This window comes from Coenobita brevimanus, chromosome 24 (genome assembly GCF_032717465.1).
Source record: "Coenobita brevimanus isolate Jiangsu-jjx chromosome 24, ASM3271746v2, whole genome shotgun sequence".
Taxonomy (NCBI): domain Eukaryota; kingdom Metazoa; phylum Arthropoda; class Malacostraca; order Decapoda; family Coenobitidae; genus Coenobita; species Coenobita brevimanus.
The window spans coordinates 11,062,165-11,089,752 of record NC_136977.1 but is presented as its reverse complement, the minus strand read 5'-3'; the positions used below and the strand labels follow the sequence as shown (position 1 = coordinate 11,089,752).

The 27,588-nt window shown below is 41.9% G+C and overlaps 1 protein-coding gene across 1 annotated transcript in view; it reads right to left on the bottom strand.

Moving 5' to 3' along the window:
- LOC145393549 (uncharacterized) overlaps positions 1-27,588 on the bottom strand; it is a 252,668-nt gene that overhangs the window by 174,792 nt on the left and 50,288 nt on the right. Inside the window, exon 6 of the mRNA XM_080267700.1 lies at positions 9,782-9,926. Coding sequence (XP_080123826.1) covers positions 9,782-9,926 — 145 coding nt within the window. The remainder of the gene's footprint in view (positions 1-9,781; positions 9,927-27,588) is intronic.

The following is a 27,588-nucleotide window of genomic DNA, read 5'->3' as shown; positions in this document are numbered from 1 at the left end:
TACATCTCATCAATATTCACTCTTTCTCTAATCATACCTTCTATAACTCTCTCTATTACCTTCATTATCTGATCTAAAAGCTTTATACCTCTATAATTTCCTCTTTCCAGGGCATCACCCTTCCTTTTATACACATTTACAATTACACTTTTCAGCCAATCATCTGGGACAACACACTCATATATAATCATATTTATCATGTCAGTGACTAACCTCACCCCTATATCTCCTGAGGCCTTCAACATTTTGGCAGTCAACCTAGACACACCTGCTGCCTTCCCCACCTTCATCCTGCCTATTGTCTCACTCACAGTAGCAGCATCAATCAAAGGCCACGGGCCAAACACTGGATTTGCCGGCTCCAAACCTTCTCTGTCCCAGTCAAACTCCTCATTCAACAACCACCTATAATGCTCTCTCCACGCATCTTTAATATCCTCACTGTTCACCACTACCCTTCCTTCATCATTCTTCACACACTGCTCACCTATAACATACCAATTATCCCTCAACATCTGATCTGCCACCTTAAGTATCATATTTTTCCTTTCCCCATGATTTAGGTTATCATGTAAAAGTCTCTGTGACTCAGACTTCACCCTGCATACCTCTCTTCTAGCCATATGCTTGGCAGCCAAGTATTCCTCCTTGCTACCACTCTTCTCCCATTCCCAGAAAAACATTCTTTTCTCCTTAACTGCAGCTTCTACACACTCATCCCACCACCAAGTTACTTTATGTCTTGGTGGTTCTCTTGTCCAATCACATATTACATCAGTAACTCTCAAGAGATTGTTCTCGAGGGCTCTGTACTGTTCATTAACGCCTCCGTCTACGGCTCCCAGTTCAGCCACTACTCTCCTCATCACGCTACAGGAGGCATCCCTGCATCCCTTACTACTTGGTTTTCCAGCTTCCATGTTTTCCTCCTAGGTACATAAGTCCTCTTTTTCATCACTCATTCTTTAAGCATCATATCACAAATCAATGGTTTGTGCTGATGTACAGTATATAAATAAATACAGTAATCCTTATACTATCCGGATGCCCACTTTCTGGACACCCCACTTACCGGACATTGTGGGCCTGGACCTTCAGAACCCAAAAATGGACAAAAAAAAGAAAAAAAAATCCCCCTCAAATCTGATTTTTTTCCCTTCTGTAATTTGAAATTGCCGTGCGGCACCAAACAGCTGTTTACATCACGGCCACTTCACCCCTTCCTTCCTCCCCCCTCCCCTGTCAGGGTTGCCATTTGGTATTTTTCATTACCAAATGTGGTCCAATTTGGTAATGAAAAATTCGTTTGGTACTGAATCAATGATTTGTGCTGATGTATATAAATAAATACAGTAATCCTTATACTATCCGGATGCCCACTTTCTGGACACCCCACTTACCGGACATTGTGGGCCTGGACCTTCAGAACCCAAAAATGGACAAAATATATATATATATATATATATACCCCCCAAATCTGATTTTTTTCCCTTCTGTAATTTGAAATTGCCGTGCGGCACCGAACAGCAGTTTACATCACAGCCCCTTCACCCCTTCCTTCCTCCACCCTCCCCCCTCCCCTGTCAGGGTTGCCATTTGGTATTTTTCATTACCAAATGTGGTCCAATTTCGTAATGAAAAATTCGTTTGATACTGAATCAGAATAATGCATTACCAAACGGATTTTTCACAAATATGAAGATATACAGGATGGAGATGGTGGATTGTCTGCTCTCTCTGATTAATCTGCTAGCCTACACAGCATGAAAATAATTAACATGCTGATAATTATAAGGAGAGTGATTACATGTATTTCCACTTGTATATATAATTAGTGAAGAATAAATGCTAGCTTTAAGAATTTGGTAATGAAAACTGAGGAGTTTGGTAATGTGGCCATTGCGATCTGGCAACTCTTGTTTCCCCGTCACCAACAGTTACTGCCTAACTTTGATCGCGAGTACATGCTTATCGCAGTGGATGCCACACGTGCTCATTTTTTGTTAATAAACAGTGAATAAACTGCAATACCTTGCCAGCAGACCACACGGGAATTTACAGTGTTGTGCAGTGTTAAGAAATTAGAATTTAGAGTGCAAAGGATTAACTGTGGAGTGCAAAGTGGCAGTTGAAACTGATGGTTGAAACTGGCGTGGTGCAACTAACAATGTGCAGTGTTAAACAATTATAACTCACAGTGCAAAGAGTTACTATAAGTGCAGCACAACACTGGATTACTGTACGTGCTTCAAGAGCATTTTCACCACTGCCAAAGCCTTAGAGAAGGAGGCCACAGACATGCTGTAAGTACCCTGGTTGAGGTACAGTCACTTCTAATTGCTCATTCTTTGGTTCCTTCTTATTTATTTCATGCTTTATGTCCATTATTGGTGTGAATAGAGTCTTAAATTGGTTTAAATAGATGCTATGCATGTCAGGTAGGGAGTTATTTAGGTGGCTTTCAAAGTTAGGTTGGGTTAGGGTCCTTAACCCCTCCGTGGCCGAAGGCCTGGAATTTTCCGTGCATGCCAGGCCGACGCCGGGACAATTTTTTGAAGTTTCAAAAATTGATTTTTTTTTTCTTGCCATATTGAAGAGATAGTTCAGATGTACCTAACAGTGCAAATCCCAGCTTCCTAGATGCATTTTATGGCTTGCAATGAAGTGCAGAAGTTGCAGAAATATTGGCAACCGATATTGCCGCCCAGGGGACTGCTGCAATGCAACTGGGCAGGCATTGTTGTTGTTTTTTTTTACCTCCCAAAACAATACAAATGGTGCTGAAATGTTGTGCATATATGATATATGATGATATCGAATGATTTCAGTACATAATCTGTTAGGAATGGCTGGCAAAAAAATGTTATGAATACTTTTTCACCTTTTTGATATAAAATATGTTTATGGCAGTTTCAAGTTATTTTTTAAGTTATTGTTGTGCCCATGCTTGAAAAAGGGAGTGAAAGAGTTGAATTTTCGGTCCTAAGTGAGAAAACTGCACGTCCTCCAAGGTTAAACTCTGCAACGAGAGAATAAAGTGAAGGGTAAGATCCGATTAGCAATATGGATGTTGAGTTGCAACTTCGAGCTCTCACACCACGAGCATGGCTAAAAATAGAATTGTAATGCAGTTTCAGAAGTCTAATTATTATGAATACAGATACAAAGCAGAAATAAATAAGTTTACAAACGGGGGAAAACGTATTTTTTTCGTAATAACATGTTCATCTTTCTCTATCATTTTACGTTCACCTTTATCATTTTACCTTGTTATTTTCACAATATATATTGCTGTCTCGTAAACAGGGTGGTGGTATGTGTTTTGCAAGGGAGAAAAAAGATTGTATTTTCTGTCTGGATCGAGATAATGGGTGTAACTATGTGTTTTTAGGCATGGCCACGAGTGAAAAAATCGTACATCCACCCGTCATGACAGCAGGTGGTGAACTGACAGATATGTGAGAGGGTGAAGTCAAGGTCAGTCTCATGTCCCAGATTTTCATTCACTTCCCGAAGGTTTTCACAGTTTTCTAAAAGTTGCACTGCATCAAATGATCCAAACCATTACAGCAAACCTGAGCAAATAGGTGAAGATACCATGACAAAAATGTATTTTTTACTTATTATTATGTCTTTTTGTATGTGCCTGTATTACTTCATAAACAGGTGGTTGTGTGTGTTTTGAAAGAGAGGACAAAGATGATATGTTCTGCCTGGGTCGAGATAATGGGTGTAGTTGTGCTTGTTTAGGCATGGCTAGGAGCGAAAAAACTGAAAATCCACTCATCACAGCAGCAGGCTTTGAACTGCTTGATGAGGTGTATGGGAGTGTAGTGTAGGTCAGTGTGAATACGTTCAGAACGTTCGTTCACTTCCCAAAATTTTTTGCAGTTTTTTATAGGCCGCGCCCAAACGATGCCTGCAGCCATTGATCGGCTAAACGTCATTTGACGCCGTCGGCCACGGAGGGGTTAAGTACCAGTCCAGCAGGCAGGGGTCCACTTTCCGGATGGGACCACTTTCCGGACATGACTTTGGCTCTATTACATCGGATAGTGGAGGGATTACTGTATACATCTGCTGATTGGATGCTACACAACAATAGCTGGTGGTGAGAGATGTGTGTGCATTCATGTACTTGTGTAAATAAATGACTGAATGCAAAATTATTTTCCCTTACAACTTACTGATGAATGTTAATAATGATATACATCTTGCAAATGTTTTAACAGAAGTGAGCATACAGGATGTCACGAAAGGGGCAAGAGAAACACTTTATGATCAGTAACGAGCATTATACTGATAATTACCCTAGGCTTGAGTTAACAGATAAAAGACAAACTGCAGCATTATAATCATCATCATCATCATCTGGACCTCCTTTCCCACCCAAGGGCAGGGTGAGGAGTAGCAATGTCCAGACAACACAAACTTGCCCAATCCAAATAGGCCACACTTCCATTCACTCATCATTCAAGCCCCTGGAATCCTGGCTCCACTGGATACGCCAAAAACATTCACCACATTCTGCAGCTTCACATAACGTATCCAACTGAGTCAATCTGGATGCTGCCATGCTCACAATGGCTGCCAAAATCCCTGATCATGCACTTCTCCTCACAAATTTCATCCAGCCAGCTCGATCTCTTGTCAGTTCCCTAGCCTCACCGACTTCCAAACCTCTCTTCCTCACACACTCATCCACCATATCTTTCCACATTCTCCTTGGCCTACCTTGCCTCCTCCCTCCTTCAAATTTGCTCAGGTATGCCTTTTTTACCACTCTGTTGTTATCCATTCTTTCCACATGACCATACCATCTCAGGACACTCTCTTCTATTCTGGTGTCCACCGACTTCCTCACTCCACACCTTTCACGAATCACATTATTTCGTATCCTATCCACTCTCTGTACTCCACATACATTCCTCAGCAGTCCCATCTCCACAGCTCCTACTCCTGACTTTTCATTTTCGTGCCACACCATAGTCTCACACCCATATGTTAAAGTTGGAACTAACACTACCTCATGCAAGCCTCGTGCAGCTGCAACACTCAAACCTCTGTTTCTTATCAAGGCCTTCATAGCACCAGCCACTTTTCTTCCTTGTGTCACTCTACTTTCAACTTCTTTTGCACATTTTCCTCTCTTTTCTATCACTCAACCCAAGTATTTGAACTCTCTCACCAATTCCAGTCTCTCCCCATTCACTGTGGCATCACACTGGGAGTCACCTTCTCTCTCAATAACCATCACTTTACTCTTCTCTACATTTACTCTCAAGGCACAACACCCACAGACATCAGCAAAACTCTGCACTAGCCTACCAAGTTCTTGTCTGGTACTTGCAAGTAGTACTGCATCATCAGCATACAACAAGTTTGAGATATTCCATCTATCACCATTCATTACCAGCGCCATCCCTCTCTCCATTACTCGTGTTTTTACTTCTCTCATCACCCCATCCATATACATATTGAACAACAATGGGGACATCACACAACCTTGTCGCACGCCCACACCAATCGTGAACCACTCACTTAGATGCCCATTAACTCTTACATATGCTTTGCTACCATCATAAAAACTCTTGACAGCACCCAACAGCTTACCATCTACACCATACATGTGCAAAACTTTCCACAATCCCTCTGTGTCTACTTTGTCATATGTTTTTTCCAGATCCATGAATGCCATAAACACCTTATGGTCCTTCTCATAAGCTTTCTCTGCTACCTGTCTCTCTGCAAATACTTGATCCTCACATCCTCTGCCACTGTAAAACTACCCTGTTCATCACTCACTAGGACTTCTGATATCTCTCTTACTTTCTCTATAATAATTCTTCCATATACCTTCCCTACCACACTCAATAAACTTATGCCACAATAATTCTTGTACTCACTTCGCTCACCTTTATTTTTGTACAGGGGTACAATCACGGCCTTTTTCCACTCTGCAGGCACAGTTGCACTCATTCATGCCTTCTTACATATCTCCAACAAGCATTTCATTCCACTCTCTCCTCTACACTTAAGCATCTCTGCATACACCTCATCAACCTCAGCTGCTTTCCCATTTCTCAGCCGTTTCACAGCACTCTTCACTTGTGCGAGTGTCTCGTCTCCTGGCACTGCATTCCTTCTCTGCACATCCCCAAAACCAATCATGTTTACAGGCGTTCTGCTCGCTCTATTCCCATACAACAGGCTTTCAAAATATTCTTTCTATCTGGTCCTTACTTCATGGGTTAGTAACCTACCACCTGCATCCTTCACACCATCACATTTCTTTCCACTTTCACTTCTACATTTCTACACCTCTTTCCAGAATAACTTCCTATTTTCAGAGTAGTTCGCATTCATTTTTCTTCCCAGATCATCATTTACCTCCTCCTTTTTCCTCTTCACTAGTTTCTTTATGTGCTTCTTGCTCTCGATATACAGGTACTCAGTTCTTATTTCAACTGAACCCCTATCCTGTAACCACTTTAGCCACCTCTTCCTCTTTTCCTCCACTGCTCTCTCAACCTCCTCATCCCACCGTGCCGCACCCTTCTTTTTTGTTGATACTCTTGCCACACCACACACCACTTTAGCATTCCTAACTAAGCAATCCCTATATGCATTCAACAGGCTGTCTAGATCCATTTCATTCCAGTTCACTGATTCTAACTCACCCTCTACTTTAGTCCTGTAATCATCTGCCATTTCTTTGATCCTCAGCTTCTCAACTTTCAGTCTTTCTCCCTGACTGTTCCTCTCTCTCTTGACCCACCTCACTCCTCTCAATCTGATCTTGCATACCATGATCATATGATCTGACAGACCTCCACATCGTCCTCTCACAGCCCTCGTATCAGCAACCATTCCCATCATCAACCTCTCTCTGAGCACGTAATCAATCAGGCTTCTTTCCACATGATCTCCGTTTCCTCTATACCACGTATATTTATGTGCATCTTTGTGTTTGAAATAAGAATTACAAATGCACAAACTCCTCTCCTGACACATATCCTTTAGTCGATTCCCATTATCATTTTCTCCTGGTACTCCATAACAACCCATTATGTTATCCTCAGGACCAGTGCCTACTCTTCCATTCATATCCCCCATCACGATCACTTTATAGCTCCTGGGCATTTCTCTCACTACTTCACCCAGCTCATCCTAAAACCTGCTTTCTCTCTCTCACTCCTGTTCTCACACATTGCATAAGCTACAATCACTGCCACTTTCACCTTCACAAACTTGAACTTGACAAACATACACCTCGAGCTGACACATTTGCAGTCTCTCATTCCACTCTGTCACACCTCATTCATCAACAAAGCAACTCCTTCCTTACATCTTCCTCTCCCATTCATTCCCAATCTTACACATTTCACACCCTCCCACTCCTCCACTTCGCACTCTTTCATCTTCATTTCACACAATGCCATCACAGCACATCTTGCACTCTTGAACACATTCACCACTTCCACCCTCTTGCTCTCCTCATTCACACCTCTCACATTTCACATGGCCACGTGAGTCTGCCCATTTGGTTGGGGCCCTGGGCAGGTATTGGGCCATCCGAGACTCTCTGAAACGACTGACATGATTAAGTGATATTGGATAGGGGAATCTGGGAGACACTTAAACCTGCCAGAATCCCTGGTTATATGGTTACCACCCAGCATAGTAAATGGTTTCCCCCCACCTACCACAAACAGGAAAACAGGATACCTGACGTTTAGCCGACACTATACAGTTTGTTTAAAAAAATATGTTAAACTACGAGAATTAAGACAAGGATACTCAGACAATTGTTCCGTCTAAATCTGAATGTGTCAAAAGTTTGAGCAGTTTGTGGACACATGGACTTCGAATTTTAAAGGCTGCACTGTTAATTTTAGAGGTTGCACTGTAAATAATTCTTTGCTCCCTGAGCATTATAATAACCTTGGAAAACAGGATACCTGAAGTAAACAAGTTAGCCAACACTACAAAGTTTATTTTTAAAAATATGCTAAACTACGAGAATTAAGACAAGGATACTCAGACAAATGTTCCGTCTAAATCTGTCTATCTATCTATCTATTGCCAGATGCCTCAATCCCGTTTGGGGTGGCCACAAACAAATCGCCTCCAAGTCGCCCTGTCCCCCGCCATTTCACTGCCCTGCTCCCAACTCACACCCCCCTCTCTCATATACTTCTCCACCCCATCCCTCCATCTCATCCTCGGCCTCCCCCTCCCTCTTCCCCCCTCCACCTCACTCACATACACTCTCTTCATCAGTCTTTCACCCTCCATTCTCTCCACATGGCCAAACCACCTCAGTGTGTGTCTAAATCTGAATGTGCCAAAAGTTTGAGCAGTTTGTGGACATAGGCACTTCGAATTTTAGAGGCTGCACTGTAAACATGGTAATCCCTATACTATCCGGACCCCCACTTTCCGGACACCCCACTTACTGGACATTGTGGGCCTGGACCTTCAGAACCCAAAAATGGCCAAAAAAAGGAAAAAATCCCCCGCCCCAATCTGATTTTTCCCCTCCCGTAATTTGAAATTGCCGCACGGCGCCAAACAGCTGTTTACACCATGGCCCCTTCACCCCTTCCTTCCTCCCCCTCCCCTGTCAGGGTTGCCATTTGGTATTTTTCATTTCCAAATGTGGTCCAATTTGGTAATGAAAAATTCGTTTCGTAATGAGTCAGAATAATGCATTACCAAACGGATTTTTCACATGTATCAGGATACACAGGATGGAGATGGTGGATTGTCTGCTCTCTCTGATTAATCTGCTAGCCTACATAGCGTGAAAATAATCAACATGCTGTCAATTATAAGGAAAGTGATTACATGTATTTCCACCTGTATATATAATTAGTGAAGAATAAATGCTAGCTTTATGAATCTGGTAATGAAATGTTAAATTTGGTAATGAAAATTGAGGAGTCTGGTAATGTGGCCATTGCGATCTGGCAACTCTGTTTCCCCGTCACCAACAGTTACTGCCTGACTTCGATCATGAGTACATGCTTATCACAGTGGAAGCCACACGTGCACGTTTTTTGTGAATAAACAGTGAATAAACTGCAATACCTCATCAGTAGACCACACGGGAATTTACAGTGTTGTGTAGTGTTAAGAAATTAGAATTTAGAGTGCAAAGGATTAACTGTGGAGTGCAAACTGGCAGTTGAAACTGGCATGGTGGAATTAACAATGTGCAGTGTTAAACAATTATAACTAACAGTGCAAAAGAATTACTGTATGTGCAGCACAACACTGGATTACTGTACATGTTTCAAGAGCATTTTCACCACTGCCAAAGCCTTAGAGAAGGTGGCCACAGATGTGCTGTAAGTACCCTGGCTGAGGTACAGTCACTTCTAATTCCTCATTCTTTGGTTTCTTTTCATTTATTTCATGTTTTATGTCCATTATTGGTGTGACCATGGTCTTAAATAGGTTTAAATAGGTGCTATGCATGTCTGGTAGGGAGTTTTATAGGTGGCTTTCAATGTTAGGCTGGGTAAGGGTCCTTAAGTACCAGTCCAGCAGGCAGGGGCCCATTTTCCGGATGGGACCACTTTCCGGACATGACTTTGGCTCTATTACATCGGACAGTGGAGGGATTACTGTAATTCTTTGCTCCCTGAGTACTATAGGTTCTTCTTTAAAATATACAAATGATCCCAGAGAAATGAGATGGTTAATCATCAAAACACCTTGAACTGCAGGCTATATTTTTTCCAAATGTAGTACTAAATAGTGGTACAGTACTGACTGGTATCCATGGGCAGCCAAGACCTGGCGGATGTGTTCCCACACCCGGATCCTCATGCGGGTCCCACCATTCTGACCCAGGCCTTTTCTGCAGTTGTTGTCCAGCTGTCTAATCAGCAGTAATGTTGCACCTTTGTCCCACACACCTGTCACCAAGACTCATTCATTAGCCATATACCTGTACTTTAAATGCAATACAGTGAGTACAGTATAATATCATACAATTTATGGTACTGAATTCTATCATAACAATCTGTTACATTAAAAGGAGAAACAATAACAGAGCATAATTTTATAACATCCTGTAACAATGAAGAGCATATGAAAGTTTACACTTATAGTAAAGAATCTGGTCTTCATCTCCTATGCTTGAAGTGTTCTGTCACTCAATGTGAAATGAAAAATATTACTGGTGACGCAATGATTAGTGTGGCACCCTATATGGTATATATTTGTGCATTCAAGACTAAGAGTTGCAATTACAATTCTGAATGCCTTCTTGGTAGATGGCATGTAATATAAAAATCAGTAATGGAAAGTGAAGACATTCTCAAAACTTACATACTGGGCAACACCTGGCATTTAGGTTTGTAGCTATCACATTATGAGCTGGGGTGGCAAGTTTGTTCTATGCACAAAACATACTTCCTCCTTAACCCCTTCGTTACAAGGGATCCAACCTACAGCAACTAAATGAAAAGCAATGTCACATCACTGAAGAGGTTAATGGAGGTTGTTTCTAATTTCTTTCCAATATGGGAACTCTCCTGAACTGAAATAAAATGTCTGGTGTTAGCAAAATACAAGTGACATAGCTGAACTGAAGGGTTATGAGTTATAAAACACTAGTTGGATGCTGTACACTGCAAAGACTGTTTACAGCTAAGGCTGGGATTACTGTACAGTATGGTACATTTTTTTTTTTTATTATTATTCAAAATGCGAAAAATGTACTGTAGGACACAAAGGTGTAGGAATAATTGTGATACTGGGGGGGCACAAGGCAGGGGGATGGTGAGCAATGTGAGCCCAAATAGCTGGTGAGTTTGGGGGGCCTTGTGATCTCCCCAATGAAAGTTTTGAAAGTTTATCAATTTCAGGGACATTTTGAGGCTGTATGCACTGGGTATGATCATATTTTAAGTTCAAATATGTACGAACAAAAAAGCAATTAAGCTTTTGTCACACATAAGGTAGAATGAGAATAACATAAAGGGATAGAGCTCATGCTCATGTGGGGTTAGCCAACCCCTTTGATCCCCCCTGGCTATGCCAATGGCTCACAAGTACATAAAAGCAATTACAGTACTCATATCAGTGATTTACACTAATATGTCCCTTGATTTTAATCACTAAACATCATATGTACAAGTGATCGTGGGCTCTTCAGGCCCCTCGCACTTGGTCCTGCGGAGGGCTTTCGTGCTGCTGTAGATTATTTTAGTTGGCAAAAAATTCTAAGATCTCATGACAGGCGCCTGGAGTGGCATTTTTTGGACAAAATGTGATCGCTCATTAAATATAGTAAAAGTTTTTCAATTGTGATGGGACCAAGTTTTTTCACATCAACGAATTTATTGCGATTTTTGTGCCAATTTTGGTGCGATTTGAATGTGTGGTTTCAGCTGCCCAAAATACACACACACACACACACACACACACACACACACACACACACACACAGAGGGATTCAAGCTAGGCGGACGTGCGACACCGGCGCTCCGTACCAAATCATCACGGCCAGTGGCATTACCTAAATAGTATCTTTGTATGAGTCAAGCTCAGTACCAGGTTAGACTAAATGATTGTTCATTATTAAAAGGAAAAAAAATAATAAGTTTAAACAAGACTTGTTCAAACAGGAAATAAAACCAAGACAAAAGAATACGCTGAGTCATCTCTGAGGTTTGTTTAGACTACAACAACACGGAGATTGTAAGTACATGCTTTGCACTTTAAGTATTGCAAAATGGATACATACTTCAGTAAAATAAATTTGGAAAAGAAAAGGGATAAAGGTAAAAAGCAAAATGATGATTTCTACCAAGAACTGGTTGAAGTAGAGACACAATAGACTGGTTGAACGTGTAAACAAACTAGAAATGGCTTTCAAAAATGAAATTGATGAAATAAAGAAGCAGATGCATTTGCAAAAGGAAGAAATAGAAAAACTAGGAAGGGAGGCAAATAAGAAAGACACAACCATCAGTGAACTAACAGTGGAATTGAGTACACTTAGGAAGAAAATGAGTGAAATGGCAAGTACAGTAGTCAATCACGAGAGTGTTATGGAAGAGTTCAAAAATGACACAGAGACAATTAGGCAAGTTAGCAGTCTTATTGACCAGAGCAGTGATATTGAGGGGAAGATAACACAAGTGAATGAAGCTGTGCAAAAGCTACAAAAATGATGTAGAAACCACGTATGCTGAAATGGTGAAAGTAAAGAAAGACTTAGAAACAAGGGTGCAGGAAAAAAGCATTAAAAAGGAGGTGAAAAGAATAATCCAAAACAATCCAAAGTTAGTTAGAGATTCAGTAGAGATAAACAAATCAATAGTAATCACTGGTATAGAAGAGAAAGAAGTTAAAAACAAGATCACAAGAGACAAAAAGGTGATGGCAAATGTAATGAGCTTACTGAAAGAAGTATCAGAGGAAATCTGTAGTAACGACATGGAGCAACACAAAAGGTTAGGGAAATACGAGAAAAGCAAGACAAGACCTCTAAAGGTGACTTTCCAGAGTGTAAACACTGTGGAAGAGATACTAAAAAATGCAAAGAATCTTAAGGAAAAAGAGGAGTTCAAAAATGTATGGATAAAAAGATGCCTAACACAAGAGGAACTGGAATTACTGAAAGAGAAAAGGGAGGAAGCAAAAACAAAAAATGAGGGAAGATCAGAAGAGGAGAAGAAGAAATTTTTTTACAAAGTAATAGGATTGCAGGTATGAAAGTGGTACACAAACAGGATGGAAGAAAAAGGAGGAAGGTAGTAGAACCATGTCATGACAAGTATATAAACAAGATGATAAAGTTGATGTACTCAAATGTGGATGGAATGGTATCTAAATTACTAGAGATGAATGATTATGTCAGAGAAAATGAACCACAAATAATATGCCTAACTGAAACAAAATTAATACCAAGGATATCAAATGACATACTAAACTTAGAGGAATACAATATATGGAGAAGAGACAGATATTTAAAAAAAGGAGGAGGAATTATAATATTAACTAAGAAAAATCTAAAAGTCAAGGAAATAAAACTAGATATACCATCACAAGTAGAAATGATTGCAGTAGAGATCGACACATCTGAAGGGAAAGTAATTGTAGCCAATTTGTACATGCCACCCAGATCAAACACATGGGAAAGAGACGAATATGAGGACCTGGCAGAGAGTACAATTCAGAGTGTAAGATCATTGCTACATAAAATGGAAGAGAAATCAGAAAGAATTATACTAACTGGGGACTTCAATACAAATATAAATTGGAATACTCTAGATATAAATAGCCAAGAAAGCTGTTGGGACCAAAAGCTCCTGGATCTCGTACAAGAGTTTTTCTTAACGCAACATGTGAGGGAAACCACCAGAAAAAGAGGACTTGATGTAACTTCAGTGCTAGATCTAATATTTACAAGGCAAGAAAATGATATTGACAGCTTAATATATCACCCTCCACTCGGCAAAAGTGATCATGCAGTAATAAATTATAACTTCAGGATAGCATATGACATAGTAAACAGCAATGATAGTTACAAAAAGAGCCTAAACTATAAAAAGGGAAATTATCAAGACCTAAAGAAGTATTTCTTAGAAGCGGATTGGGAAAATGAGCTTAGAGGGCAAAATTTAAATGCTGTATATAAAAAATTTTGTGAATTTTATGAAATAGGAGTCCAGAAGTACATCCCACAGCACAAAGAAGCAGATAAGAAAATACAGAAATGATTCAATACAGAATGTACAAAATCAAAAGAAAGAAGAGATTTGTTGTGGAATAGATACAGAAGACACAACAGTGAAAGGGCGTATAATAATTACAAACAGGCAAGAAACGACTATACAAGAATAAGGAGGGAAGCCCAAAAACAGTTTGAGGAGGATATAATAAATAAAAGTAGTGATCAACCAAAGCAGTTTTACAGCTATATCAGAAGCAAAACTAAAGTAAAAGATATAATACAATCCATTACGGACGAGGGAATCACTTATACACAAGAGAAAGATATTTGTGAAGCACTAAATAAGAATTTTCAATTAGTTTTTACAGAAGAAAAAAATTTTGAGAGGGACTATGTGGAACACGCATGTCCACACATACTACCAGATATACAAATAGCAGAAAAAGTAATACAGGAGGAGTTAAGTAGATTAGACAGAGGAAAAGCAAGTGGTCCTGATGAAATTTCATGTTGGGTATTACGAGAATGTGCAAAGGAGTTAAGTAAACCATTATTTTTAATTTTCAAGAAATCCTTGACTCAAGGGAAACTACCTGATATTTGGAAAAAAGCAAATATTGTCCCCTTATTCAAGAAAGGAAATAGACAAAATCCACTCAACTACCGACCAGTATCACTGACCAGTGTTGTAAGCAAGGTATTAGAAAAACTTATAAGAAAAGCTTGGGTAAACCATCTAGAAGAACACAGTATGATAACAGAAAGACAGTTTGGTTTCAGAAAAGGAAAATCATGTGTTACTAATCTGTTGAGCTACTATGACAGAGTAACAAACACAATACAGGAAAGGGAAGGATGGGTGGACAGTATCTATTTAGATTTCAAGAAAGCTTCTGACACAGTACCACACCAAAGACTTTTATGGAAACTGTACCATCAAGGAGGAATTCGAGGCAAACTATTTCGTTGGATGCAAGACTCTCTCATAAACAGAGAAATGAGGACAGTACTAAGAGGAAACTACTCATCATGGAAAGAAGTGACTAGTGGAGTACCACAGGGTTCAGTGCTGGCACCAATCATGTTTTTAGTGTATATAAATGATATAACCAGTAACACTGGAAATGAGAGCTATCTGAATATGTTTGCAGATGATGCAAAAATACAAAGCAGAATTACTAACACAGACTCTTGTAAAGAGCTACAAGAAGAATTAAATAAACTTCATGAATGGAGTAGTACATGGCAAATGGAATTCAATGTGGACAAGTGTCATGTAATCAAGTTTGGTAAAAGTGGAAAAAGACCTGATTGGGATTATAAGTTAGGAAATAAAATCCTATACACATCAGAAAGAGAGAAAGACCTAGGTGTGATTATCAATAACAGACTATCTCCGGCTGACCACATCAGCGAGAAGGTACAGAACATGTATACACTGCTTGCAAATATGAGAATAGCATTCACATACATAAATGAAGACATGCTAAGAAGGATAATAACATCATTCATTAGACCAACCCTGGAATATGCATCAGTAGTCTGGAGTCCTCATCTCAAAAAGCATATAGACAAGATTGAAAAAGTTCAAAGGGCCGCTACAAGATTGATACCAAGCTTAAGGGACCTAAGCTACGAAGAAAAACTAAATAAACTGAATATACCAACACTACAGGAGAGAAGGAAAAGAGGTGACATGATAATGCTATATAAATGCATATCAGGAAAGGAGAAAATAGACATAAATGATTATTTAACATATGGAGAAGCATCAGCAAGAGGACACTGCAAAAAACTGCATAAGAAGAGAGGTGATAAAGACGTAAGGAAATTCAGTTTCCCAAACAGAGCAATTGGTCAATGGTATGCACTACCGAATGAAATAGTGTGTGCCAAAACAATTCACAAATTTAAGGATATGTACGATAAATATGGTTTAAGACACGGGACAGTACGAGCTTGACTCATTCCTGTAAAGATACAATTAGGTAAGAACAATTAGGTAAGAACACACAGCTAGTGCTATAGTATATTAGATTATGGTCAAATGTGTTATTACACATCATTCTACTGTATTTTAAAAAAAAAGTATATTAGCGAGAATGAAAGCATCAGATGTAAGGAAAATCTATCTATCTATTTATTGCCAGATGCCATAATCCTGTAAGGGGTGGCCATTTGACTCTGAGTTATTTGTTTTACGGGGAGGAGCACTAACCCTCCACCAACCCACTTGTTGACACGTAGGGAGCACATATGGTTTGGTTATATGGTTACCACCCAGTGTTGTAAATGGTTTCTTGGCTTACAGGAAACCATTTGGCTTGTCACTCAATGTAAAGCCACCTGTAAAGGAAAGAAAAGTAATAAGAAGTGACAGGAAAGATGGGAGAAATAGGAAGAGAGGAGGGCAGGCACAGAAAAAGAATGATAAAGGCTAAGGATGAAGTAGGCAGCATTACATCAAGTAAGTGGAAGATGGTTGCCATATCAAAATGAAAACAATGATAGGAAACTGTCATAACTGTGATACTGTTAGGTTTTCAATAAAGGATGACTAAATTTACTGCATTTACTTCATACTGACAATTGCAAGTTAAGAAATAAATTGAATATTCAGTGAAGTATACAAATAATGAAAAGATTACTTCAAACTACAGTAGAAGTCCGATTTTTCGGCATCTATGGGACCAGGCAAGTGCCGAAAAATCAAAATTGCCGAATTATCAAAAACCCTACCCACTCAGTACCTTATATATTTCGGTGAACACTATCATCACTACTCATTACAAATGTGTTTGGAGACAGTATTGTATACTGTTTGATACTGTACAATACTGTAATGAATACAGTACTATACATGAATATGAAAAATAAAGAAATTAGTGAACATACTGTATATAAATGTAATGGTACAGTAGGCCTACAAGTTCACATGCACTTACCTAAACTTATAGTAGGTTCCTTATTTACATATGTACAATAGAAGGGGTTGACTGGAGTCTGCTACTGCTGGAAGAAGTCCCCAGCAGTAGAGGGTCCTGCAACAGGTCCTCAACAGCTCAATTTTCTGAGCAATAGTCAACACCTTATGTGTACGCTTCTTGCTAACACCAGTTAACTTTCCACTCATGGAGGCCATTTTCAAAGCACGCAGATGTTTATACTGTTCACAACACACGGCTGGTCCACTCAGGTGTTACAAAGCTCCTGTCTGATGTTACGGTGCTTACAGCACACTCGGATAGTAATCTCAGATATATTTCGGTACGAAGTTCACAAAGTACACAGAAGAATCAAGAGAAGTCGGCAGCAGCACAGCAACAACTCGGAAGAATGGCGGAAGAATGATGAAACGGATTCTCTTTCCCATGCTAGACTCACTACATGATTGTCCTCTCTTTATGCTATGGGAGAAAGAGCTAGCCTCTGAGCTTCATGGCAGTGGTAGACTCGTTCCATCACTTCCACTATCTCACTCACTTAGGTGGGTAAAGGCGGGTAGCTAGCTAGCGAGCCTCATGGAGAATTTCAAGACTGACGAAAAAAATCGGAAAATCTGCTGAACGATCAGAGATTTTCATAAATTGGACTATTTCTCAAAACTGCCGAAATGTCAGATTTGCCAGGGAATTGGATGCCGAAGAATTGGACTTTTACTGTAGTTCACTTGAAGCTTCCAAAATACTGTCTCCTTTTGTCACAGGCCACTGCAGACAGTTGTGTGATGTCTTTTAAGTTAAGCCGATCTGTAAGCTCCTGATAAATGTGCGTCATCATAACACTGTTTAATCTCGGAGAAATTTTTTTGAAAGCATACCAATTTCAGGGACGTTTTGAGGCTGCATGCACTGGGTATTAGAGCATATTCTATAAAAAAAAAAAAAAAAAAAAGTTTGTCACCCATAAGGTAGAATGGGAATAACATAAAGGGACAGAGCTCATGCTCATGAGGGGTTAAGCTAACCTCTTTGACCACCCCTGACTTTGCCAATGGCCCATGAGGACAAAAAAAATTATCCACATTAGTGATTTATACTTATGTGTCCCTTTGATGCAAATCACTATACATCATATGTAACTGTACTTGTTTTCTTGAAGTAAGACTAAACTGACTTAATACTTCTTCTGTTGAAGTATTAAAAGTATCCGGACAGTGTGCTGGGGCATGAACACACTCAGTGACACTTACGAAACGTGACTGTTAGGCGAAGACTCTTTCTGGCTCTTATCAGAACGGGCCAGTGCCACTGCACTGTTCCCGCTGCGCAGCTACTATAACTGTAACACCCTTTGTCTGGTTAAGTGCAGTATAATTCAATATAATTTTTGCTGTGGACAGTTTTATGGACTAGAGCTCTAAAATTTAATGACATGGAACAGAGTGAGGCTGTATGGAGGAACTTTCAAATGAAAAAATTCTTTTATGAATGTTATGTACTGGACATAATTGCTGTTACCCTTGTCACAGCAAGAAGTTTTAAGCACTGTAATACTGTAATCTTTGTGTGAAAATACTGGGTGGATCCAAGCATACATCAGCCCCCCCACCAATATCACTGGGTGGGCCTGCGCTCCCCCCGGTTCCTACGCCACACAGACAAACTCTGCTTTGGTCATTTAGTGTTAGAACAATCCAGTCAGAGTGCAAGCATTTCATAGGTTCAACCCCTAAGATGTGACGGAAGGCTTTTAGGTATGTACTACCATCAAAAGAAAGTAAGCTGGTCGTCTATCCTTAACCCCTAAAACGCGGCTGTGTACGGCCGATCCCCCCGCTGTGGCGGGGTTGTAGCGGGGTCTGAGTACCTGTGGGAAAATATTTGCCAAAAATCATAGATTAACCCTAGAGCATTAAAATTTTTATGGCATATAGTACTTACATTCAGCTTTCTCCTGAGCCACATGTTGAGCCTTCGTTGACTACCCAAGGACTTGTGGAGACTTGCAAAGTTGGGTAACCAAATCTTCACTTTCACACCTCCAGCAACCCAGTTTCCCCTCTACCACAGCCTCATTCTGTCACAGTAAACTTTATATTACAACGTAAAGGTAGTTAGGAATCCGTATTTGTACAATAAGCACTGAAAACAAGGCTAAAATCAACGGAGCGTACGGCCGACATGCACTGTGGCGGCGGTCTTCCCGTCACTCAACAAACATTTCCATTTTCACAGCTAAAAACATGTATACTACATTATTTTCAATCATATTACTTCCCAAAAGATCACCACGGCGCGCTTTTTATTCTGCCTTACGTTCGCCACTTTATTCTCGTTCCTGTCGGCCGCTTGCACTGACTGGGAAGAGCTAGAACTCGCCATAATCTCACTTTGAAAGCCTGCAGTAAACTGACGCTAAACAGAGGCAAACCGTGAGAAAAAAAGCTAGTGTTACAACTGGGGAAACAAGCGTTTCCTAGTAGCATAAACTGCTTGTGAGAGGAGATTGCAGATTTACAGTTCTGAGCGCTCAGAGCGCTGCCATGTATCACAGCCAGGCTGGCCGGGCCGTGGTGGGGGGGGGGACGGGGGGAAAACGCGATATTTGGCAACAACTGAGGTCAGTAGTACAAAGGTAAAGTATGCTAGTTGTAGCTAGAGGGTGGTGGTACTGATAGACAATACCAGCTGGAGCCTGCTTGCCTGTGGTTATTCAAAATTTACTAAAATCGCAAACGCGACGACCCGCCGTTCTGGCCTTATGGCTGAGCGTCGCAAACGCGACGATCCGCGTTTTAGGGGTTAAATGTTTTAAATTATGTTAGTCTAGCCCCAGGTCCCTACGCCTCAAATGGTATAAAATAGGACTGGCTGTTACTGTTACCATTTTACAGTAACATACAGATATAGCCAGTGCCCTTGTTTTATGCGGGTAATGTGGTGAATAAGGTCTCCGTGTAAACCGTCACATACAATACGCTGCTATATGGCTAATGTGCAGGAAGACCTCCAGAAATTTTTAAGAGGTCCCTCTTATGACCCTACTGAAAGCTGTATGCTCATCAAACACAGGCATAAAAACAAAATACCTGTAATCATTATTAAGCATATTAAATACTGACCAAACAAGAATAATGGTAATAACAATGGAACTTAAACTCACCTTGCACAGTAGTAGAGATGACCAAGTTTTGCGGGGAGGGGGGGAGTAATCCAAGGCTGTGAGGCTCAAGGAGAAATGAGCAGTGCCTCTAACCCCTTGAGGGGTGAGACTAAGCCTCAACACCCTCAAAATCACTCCCCCCAGCATTATCAGGCAAGTCCTGTGCAAGGTCTGGTGCAGAAGGTCCAGGCTGTGAGGAGGAAGGCAGAGGTGACTGAGGTGCTGTTCATCAACTTATGAAGTGGGTTGCTTTGAGGATTCACTTTCCTTCTTAACAACTGCTTTTCAATACCAGCAAGCCTGTTGATGTATGTATAAATGTCATACAACTTCTCAGTAGGGAGATCCAGGTTCAGGAATGCATCCTTCAGGATGTCTGCCATCTTAATAATGTGGCTAAGCTGCCTGTGGATGGGACCTTCAAGAGACTCCTAATCCTACATTATTTCTTCCTCCTGTAGCTGTTCCTTGCCTCTACCTCATTTATGATGTTATCAATCATCATCAGCACCTCTGAGCTGAGCTGCAGGATATTCTCCCTCGTAATGTCTCCAAAACCTTCTCCCAGGATGTGCCTTGTTACCTCCATCTTCCTCTCTCAAAGTATCTGTGATCATCACAGGTGGAACCACATGGTTGTCAGGGGATTGCAGTTTTCTCCATCTGTGCTGAATTCTTTCAAGTGTTGCCGTCTGCCAAGCCATGACAGCATTTACCAGTCTTTTTTTGTTACATGTCTTCCAGAAACCTTTCCTGGTCTTAGAGTTTCTTTTCATAATCACTACATCTTCCAAACTGGTAACAGCCAACCCAATCTCCAATATCTGTACTCTAGAGAGTATTGTTATTTTTTTTTTTTTTTAATAGCAAGTGTCACCTCCTGGCCCTTACTGCCACACTAAGTGCTTTTCTGCTGTTCAGGGGGAATCATGGTTCAAGTAGGGCAGGATAAGTATTACACTGATGGTGGATTACATGGAATTCTGATCTGAGCATGGATCAAGGTCAGGACATAATTCACAGCCAGTGTGAGTGAAAGGGCTAGGGAAAAGACGCCCAGAGCGGTGTGTGCAAATGTGTCAAGTTCAAGAAGTCAGCGCTCTGTGACAGCTATGTCACCCTATGAGAACTTTAAATGTTGCTGAAGGAGCAAATCTGGCGTCCAGCACTGCAATCTACCTGCGCAAACCTCAAAATGGCCAACATAAAAGGCAGAAGGGTAGAGATTTAGGGTGCTGTGCAAAGGGAAGTTAGTGTAATCAATGCCCCCAAAAAACATGGGCCCACTGTACTGTACAGTAGTGTACTGAAACAATTTCTTAATTTTCCAACGCTAGTGCTAAAAATTATTCCCAGTGGAACTGAATATCTGTATCATAATCCCTCTCCACAACAAATGTTGAAAGATTCTCATTAATGCACCACTGAACTTGAGACAATCTCCCACACCTGGTATTCCTTATGCAAAAAATACAATTCTAATGTAACAAAAGCTTTATTTTAAATCCCCTGAATACAGTGTCATCTCACTGGTATCGTTTATTTTTGCAATCTCTACTGGATAACGTTATTCAGCTAAGAAATTACCTTCTGATCTGGAAGTTATATACATGTACAGTCTTCATGGGCCCATCCTATATGAGAGATCTTTCACAACAAATTCTGTAAAATCATTAGGAAGATGCAGGTATATAGTCTCTCAATTTTCCAGAGGCTCAGTATCTGGACATGTTCATTATACTGATGCTGGACCTTGGCTCTATTAAACCAATTATCCAAATTTACTTGCTATTATCCATACGTAATAGTGCCCGAGCACTTCAGCTGGCCAGCTGACACGTCCTAACATTTGGCATCATGGCCGTTGGGCTCGAGCCGTAAGTGGGAAGTAGTCCGTGACCCACAACCAGAGGTAGAATGTTTGTCCATCTACTGAACGGTTAAAGCTGCGCCTTCATCTGATCACTTCCAACAAACCTCCAGCACCCGAGTAATAAGACTGTAACCCGCAAGTGGTGTCAAATCGTCCGTACGCATCCTCACCGAGTGTCCAGTATCGTGCGGCCACCTGGCTAAGTCTTTCCTAAATGCCACTGAGATTGTAACACAGACAGCATGCCATGAGTACATGTTCGGTGACAGCAGACGTCTGCCTCTCTACCAAACGTCGAATGTCGTGCAGCCACTGGGCTAAGTCTTGCCCAACTGCCACCAACATCGAACACAGACCACAAGCCACGAGTACATGTTCGGTGAAAGCGGCCGTCCGTCTCTCGACCGAACGTTGAATCGTGTGGCCACCAGGAGACACACACACACACACACACAAACACAGGTTGCCAACAGAGACGGAGCTCTCCTGGATCGTGGGGAAATAATCACTGAATCAGCGACGAAAAGGAGACCAGCCCATTTGTGATTATGTGAATGAGTGCGTGAGTGGTGGTCCCGTCAGACAGTAGCTAAAATAAACCGCGGTTTTGGCCATAAAAAGGACAAGATACAGTACATCCCCCTAACATGTGCCTATATGGGCGGCAGAGGACGTCGTGTACTTGGAATTCGCGTACTGTGGATACATAAACTTATGGGAAAAATTACATATGGGCGGCACCCCCTTCATGGGCAACCCTTGAGACGCCATTCAGACCTAAGTATTGTACTATACAAGGAAACTATCTAAGACATATTACGTAAGATAAAGTAAACCTACAAGATCATGGCTTTACTAGGGAAAAACATTGGTGGCAGGTGGTGGTGACCATCAGCCACTCACTTGATGTAGTGCTGCCTACTTCTTCCTTAGCATTTACCGTTCTTTTTCTATGTCTTCCCTCCTCTCTTTCTGACCATCTTTCCTGTCACTTCTTATTGCTCTTCCTTCCTTTACAGGTGGCTTTACATTGAGTGACAAGCCAAATGGTTTCCTGTAAGCAAAGAAACCATTTACAACGCTGGGTGGTAACCATATAACCAACCCATACGTGCTCCCTTTGTGTCAACAAGCGGGTTGGTGAAGGGTTAGTCCCCCTCCCTGTAAAACAAATAACTCAGAGTCAAATGGCCACCCCTTACGGGATTATGGCGTCTGGCAAGAGATAGATACAGACAGATAGACCTTTACCTGTTATCACTTCTTAGGGAGGCAATGTCGTGTACTCGGGGTAACCCTGGATTTGGGCCACTCTTCACTGCCTGTCTCGCTTACAAGGAGTTCAATTCGCGTATTAAAAAAAAAAAAAAAAAAAAAAAAAAAAAAAAAGGTTCTCGCATACAAGGGGGATCGCGTACTCGGAACTCGCATACTGTGGGGATGTACTGCATAGTGGTAACAGAAAGTCTCCATATGGTTGCACCATGGCGGAAAGGGACGGTGCTTTGTTTACAACTGGCGAGAGAGAGTTTAATCGTTTTCGTTTTTAAAGGCTCCAACATGCTTGCATGTGTCGGCCTTGGTCACCTAATGGCGGCTCTCCATGCTGCACGATCCATTGCAGCCTCCCTGTTCAGTCCCTTAACCCTAAGGTCACACTTAATGACCTCGTCCCATGTCTTTCTCGGTCTACCCCTCATAACCCCACCCCCAATATTAACACTTCTCACCTTCCTCACCCAGCTATCATCCCCCATCCTCTCCACATGTCCAAACCACCTCAATCTACCTCTCCTCATCACAACACCAATACACTCCAGTCCCATCCTACCTCTCAACTCTTCCATTGTAAACCCAGCCCCTCCAGGCCTTGGACGCAGGGACGCACTGCACATCCACCTAATCATTGTCATTTCTGTATGTCTGAGCCGGCGAATGTCTTCCTCCTTCACTGCCCAGGTCTCACTGCCATACAGCATTACACTCCTAACACACGCTGCATACAAGGGCTTCTCTAAAGATGAGGTGGGAAATGGAAGTATTAAGCAGAACCAAACATGAATAGCAGGAGTAGAGAAAACAGTGGAGTGGAATGCCCAGAAGATAAAAAAGGCATGGGCAGTAATTAGAAAGTTACAGGAACGGACCACAGAGCAGGAAGACCAGATCAAAATTCTACGGAATAAACTGGAAAAAGTTTGTGCATGCAGTGATGAACAAAAAAGAGAAGTCACAGAATTAAAAGTGAGTAATGAATCTGCCTCTAATGAAATAAAACAACTTAAGAGGTAGAATAAGAGGTTGGAAGAAGAAAGGGACAGGATGAAGAGCAAACAAGATGAGTATGAATCCAAATCAAGAATGCAAGATGAGCACATTAAAGAAATCAAGGAGCAACATAAGGGGTGGCAGAAAATTCAGGAAGAAGGAAATGTAAATTTGAAAGAGATTATAGAACTGCAAAGCAAGGAAAAGGTGGAAAGGGAAATGGATAAGGTACTGAGAAGCAGAGAATCTTAGTCAGGGATGTAGCAGATAAGAAAAAATGTGCAATAATTTCAGAAGTAAAAGAAAAACATATGATAGTAAGATCAGAAAGAGAAAGAGAAGAACTGAGTAAGGTCAAAGAAATAATATCAGTATTTATGGAGGACAACAACGAAGCTCAAGAAGAGACTGAAGACGTGTTTAGGTTAGGAAAGTACGAGGAAGGAGGGGCGAGGCCATTGAAGGTAAAGTTTAAGTCCCAGGCAACAGTAAACGAAATCATCAATAGAACATGGAAATTATCAGACAAGGAAAGGTTCAAAAATGTTTGGATAAGGAGAGATGCAAATGAGGAAGAAAGAGCTAAAATAAAGGAGTTAGTAAAGGAAGCAAAAGCAAAAAACAAACGGAGAACGGAGGAAGAGAAGACAATGTTTTATTGGGGAGTTATGGATCAGAAATTAAGGAAGTGGTACCAATGGAGAGAAGGAGAGATGAGGGTATAAAAAACATCAAAAATAATCTGAAGGTGGCACATACAGTAATCTCCGTACTATCCGGACGCCCACTTTCCGGACACCCCACTTAATGGACATTTTGGTCCCAGGATTCAATATTCCCAAAATTGCCCCAAAATCGCAAAAAATTAGAAAAAAATCCAACTTTTTCCCCCCCGTAATTTGAACTTGGTGCACGCAGCGCAGACCAGCTGTGTTTTGGTGCGTAGTTCTGCCGCCGTCAGCTAGAGCGCCTTTGCATCCTCCCCACTTACCGCCCGTCTCTTGTTGTGAGTGCACGCTCATCATCATGGCCGCCATGTGCTCGCATTTGTGGTGGTGCCCTACCTCCTGCAGGCTCTGCTGCTGCTCTCCTGCCCCTTGTTAGTGTGTGTGATGATGGCCCCACTGCCTGAGAAGAGGAAGAGAGTGGTTTTGACTCTGGAGAAGAAGAGGGAGATATTGGACAAGGTGGACGTGGGATGGTCAACCTCACGCATCCTCCGTGAATTCAACCTGGCCCGATCTACTTTGTCTGATATCAAGAGATCCCGTGACAAACTCATGCAGTACATGGCTGACTTCTCGTCGAAGAACAAACGCAACGTGGAGAGGAAGATGATGTTTGCTCCCCAGTATGCTGAAGTCGACCGCTCCACGCTGATTTGGTATCAACAACAATGTGCTGCTGGTGTACTGGTGCGTGGCACAGAGCTGAAGGCTGCTGCTGAGAAGTTCGCAAGGCTTCATGACGCCCTAGACTTCAAGGCATCCGAGGGTTGGCTCTTCGCATTCAAGTTACGACATGGCCTTACCAACCATTAGTCTCATGGCGAAGCTTTGGACACCAATGAGGATGGAGTAGACGAGTTTCGGCACAAGGTGAAGAGCTTGATTGACAGGGAGGGCGTCACTCTCAGTCAAGTCTACAACACTGACAAAACTGATTTATTCTATCGCTCTTTGCCAACGAACACTCTAGCCAAGGAGACGGAGAAGCGTGTACCTGGCCACAAGCTCTCCAAGCAATGGATATCTGCCTTGTGTTGTGCCAATACTAACAGCATGCACCGGCTTAAGCCCATTATTGTTGGCCGTGCAAAGCAGCCTCGGTGTCTTCGTGGAGTAATGGATGTCCTTCCTGTCGTTTGGTACCATTCTCTGAAGGCATGGTTCACTGCCCAGATCTTCAAAGACTGGTTCCACCACCATTTCGTCAAGGAGGTCATCCATTACCAGAATGAGAAACTGGGTATCCCGCGCGACCAGGTAAGGGCCCTCCTTCTCCTCGATAATGCACCTGCCCACCCGCGCAACAAGGACTTGGTGGCTGAGAATGGCCGCATTCGGTGCATGTTTATGCCACTTAATACGACTGCTCTCATCCAACCAATGGACCAAGGAGTGATTGTGGCAATGAAGAGGCTGTACCGAAGGAAGTTCCTAGACGAGGTGATGGTTGTTCTCGAGGACAAGGACAAGCACAGGGAGGGACGGGACACGCGAGGCAAGCGGACATTGGAAAATCTTTGCCGCTACAACACCAAGTCTGCAATCTACAACTGGGTCAGTGCATGGAAGGAAGTCCCTGTCAAGACTCTAGAAAATGGTTGGTCTTGTCTGCTTCTAGGAACGGATGTGGAGCACGATTTTCTAGGTTTCGATGTGGATGACTTCCATGCACAGCTAAGTGCGCATGACGACGATGTTGATGTGGACGACGTGCGTGAGTGATTGGATGATGACGAGGGCAATCCTGGGTATCAGACCATGTCTAATATCGAGATCGCATCTTCAGTTACAGGTGTCCGTACCAAGCTTGAAGATTCCGATGAGGACAGTGACGATGACGCGGACTCCTCTCAGCGTGACACTACTCTAGCCATCCCCAAGCTGAGCGCACTCCGGGAACACGTAGAGTTTGTTCTCAACTGCCTGGAACACCCGGACTGCGACAGGGAGATGAGGCCCTTGGGACTTGTGGAGGAAGTGCGCGCTTTCAGGCAGCACATCATTAATCGCCAAAATCGTCGTTCCTTGCTTCAATCAACCACTGACAGCTTTTTCAAACCCGTGACCCCCGCTGTGCCCAGCCCTGGCTCAACACCATTGCCTCACGAAGACAGGCCCTCATCCTCCGAGCCACAGCCCAGCACATCAGGCACGGTGAAGTCGCCACCGGACGTGAGTTTGCACCAGTCTTCAGAGTCATCCGCAGTGGGTAGTCCATCACCACGTCCCAGCGACACACCCCTAGGCCACCTGCATCAGCTACTCTCAAACTCTGACAGTGAATAAACAGCAAAAACTCACCACTAGACCAAATTGGAATTTACAGTGTTGTGCTGTGAAAAAAAACTGTGCAGAGTGTTAAGAAATTAGAATTCTGAGTGTACAGACTTAAGTGCAGAGTGCAACACTGATATTATTGACGTTCAATGGAGCGCAAATTAGACTAGAGTGTGTAGTGTTAAGAAAATGGATCTATGAGTGCAAAGACTTAAGTGCAGAGTGCAACACATATTTCATTAAGGTACAATGGAGCGCAAGTAAGACTAGAGTGTGCAGCGTTAAGAGAATGGAATTCTGAGTGCAAATGACTAAGTTCAGTGCAAGACTTCATGTACAGTGTATTGCAGGTGCTTCAGGTACCCCTTTTTACTGTCAGAGTCTGAGAGGAGGCGGGTTATTCATCGAGATGGCCAGGGACTTGTTGTAAGTACCCAGAATGTTTCATATTGTACTGTATCTTCCATACTTATCTCTTAAACCTCATTTCACTTTTTTATGTCCCTTATTGGTGTGAACAGGGTCTTAGGTGCTATGCATGGCCAGTAGGGAGGTGTTTTTCTGCGTTAGGCTAGGCTAGGGTCCATAAGTACCAGTCCAGGAGCCAGGGACTTGTAAGTACCCACAATGTTTAATATTGT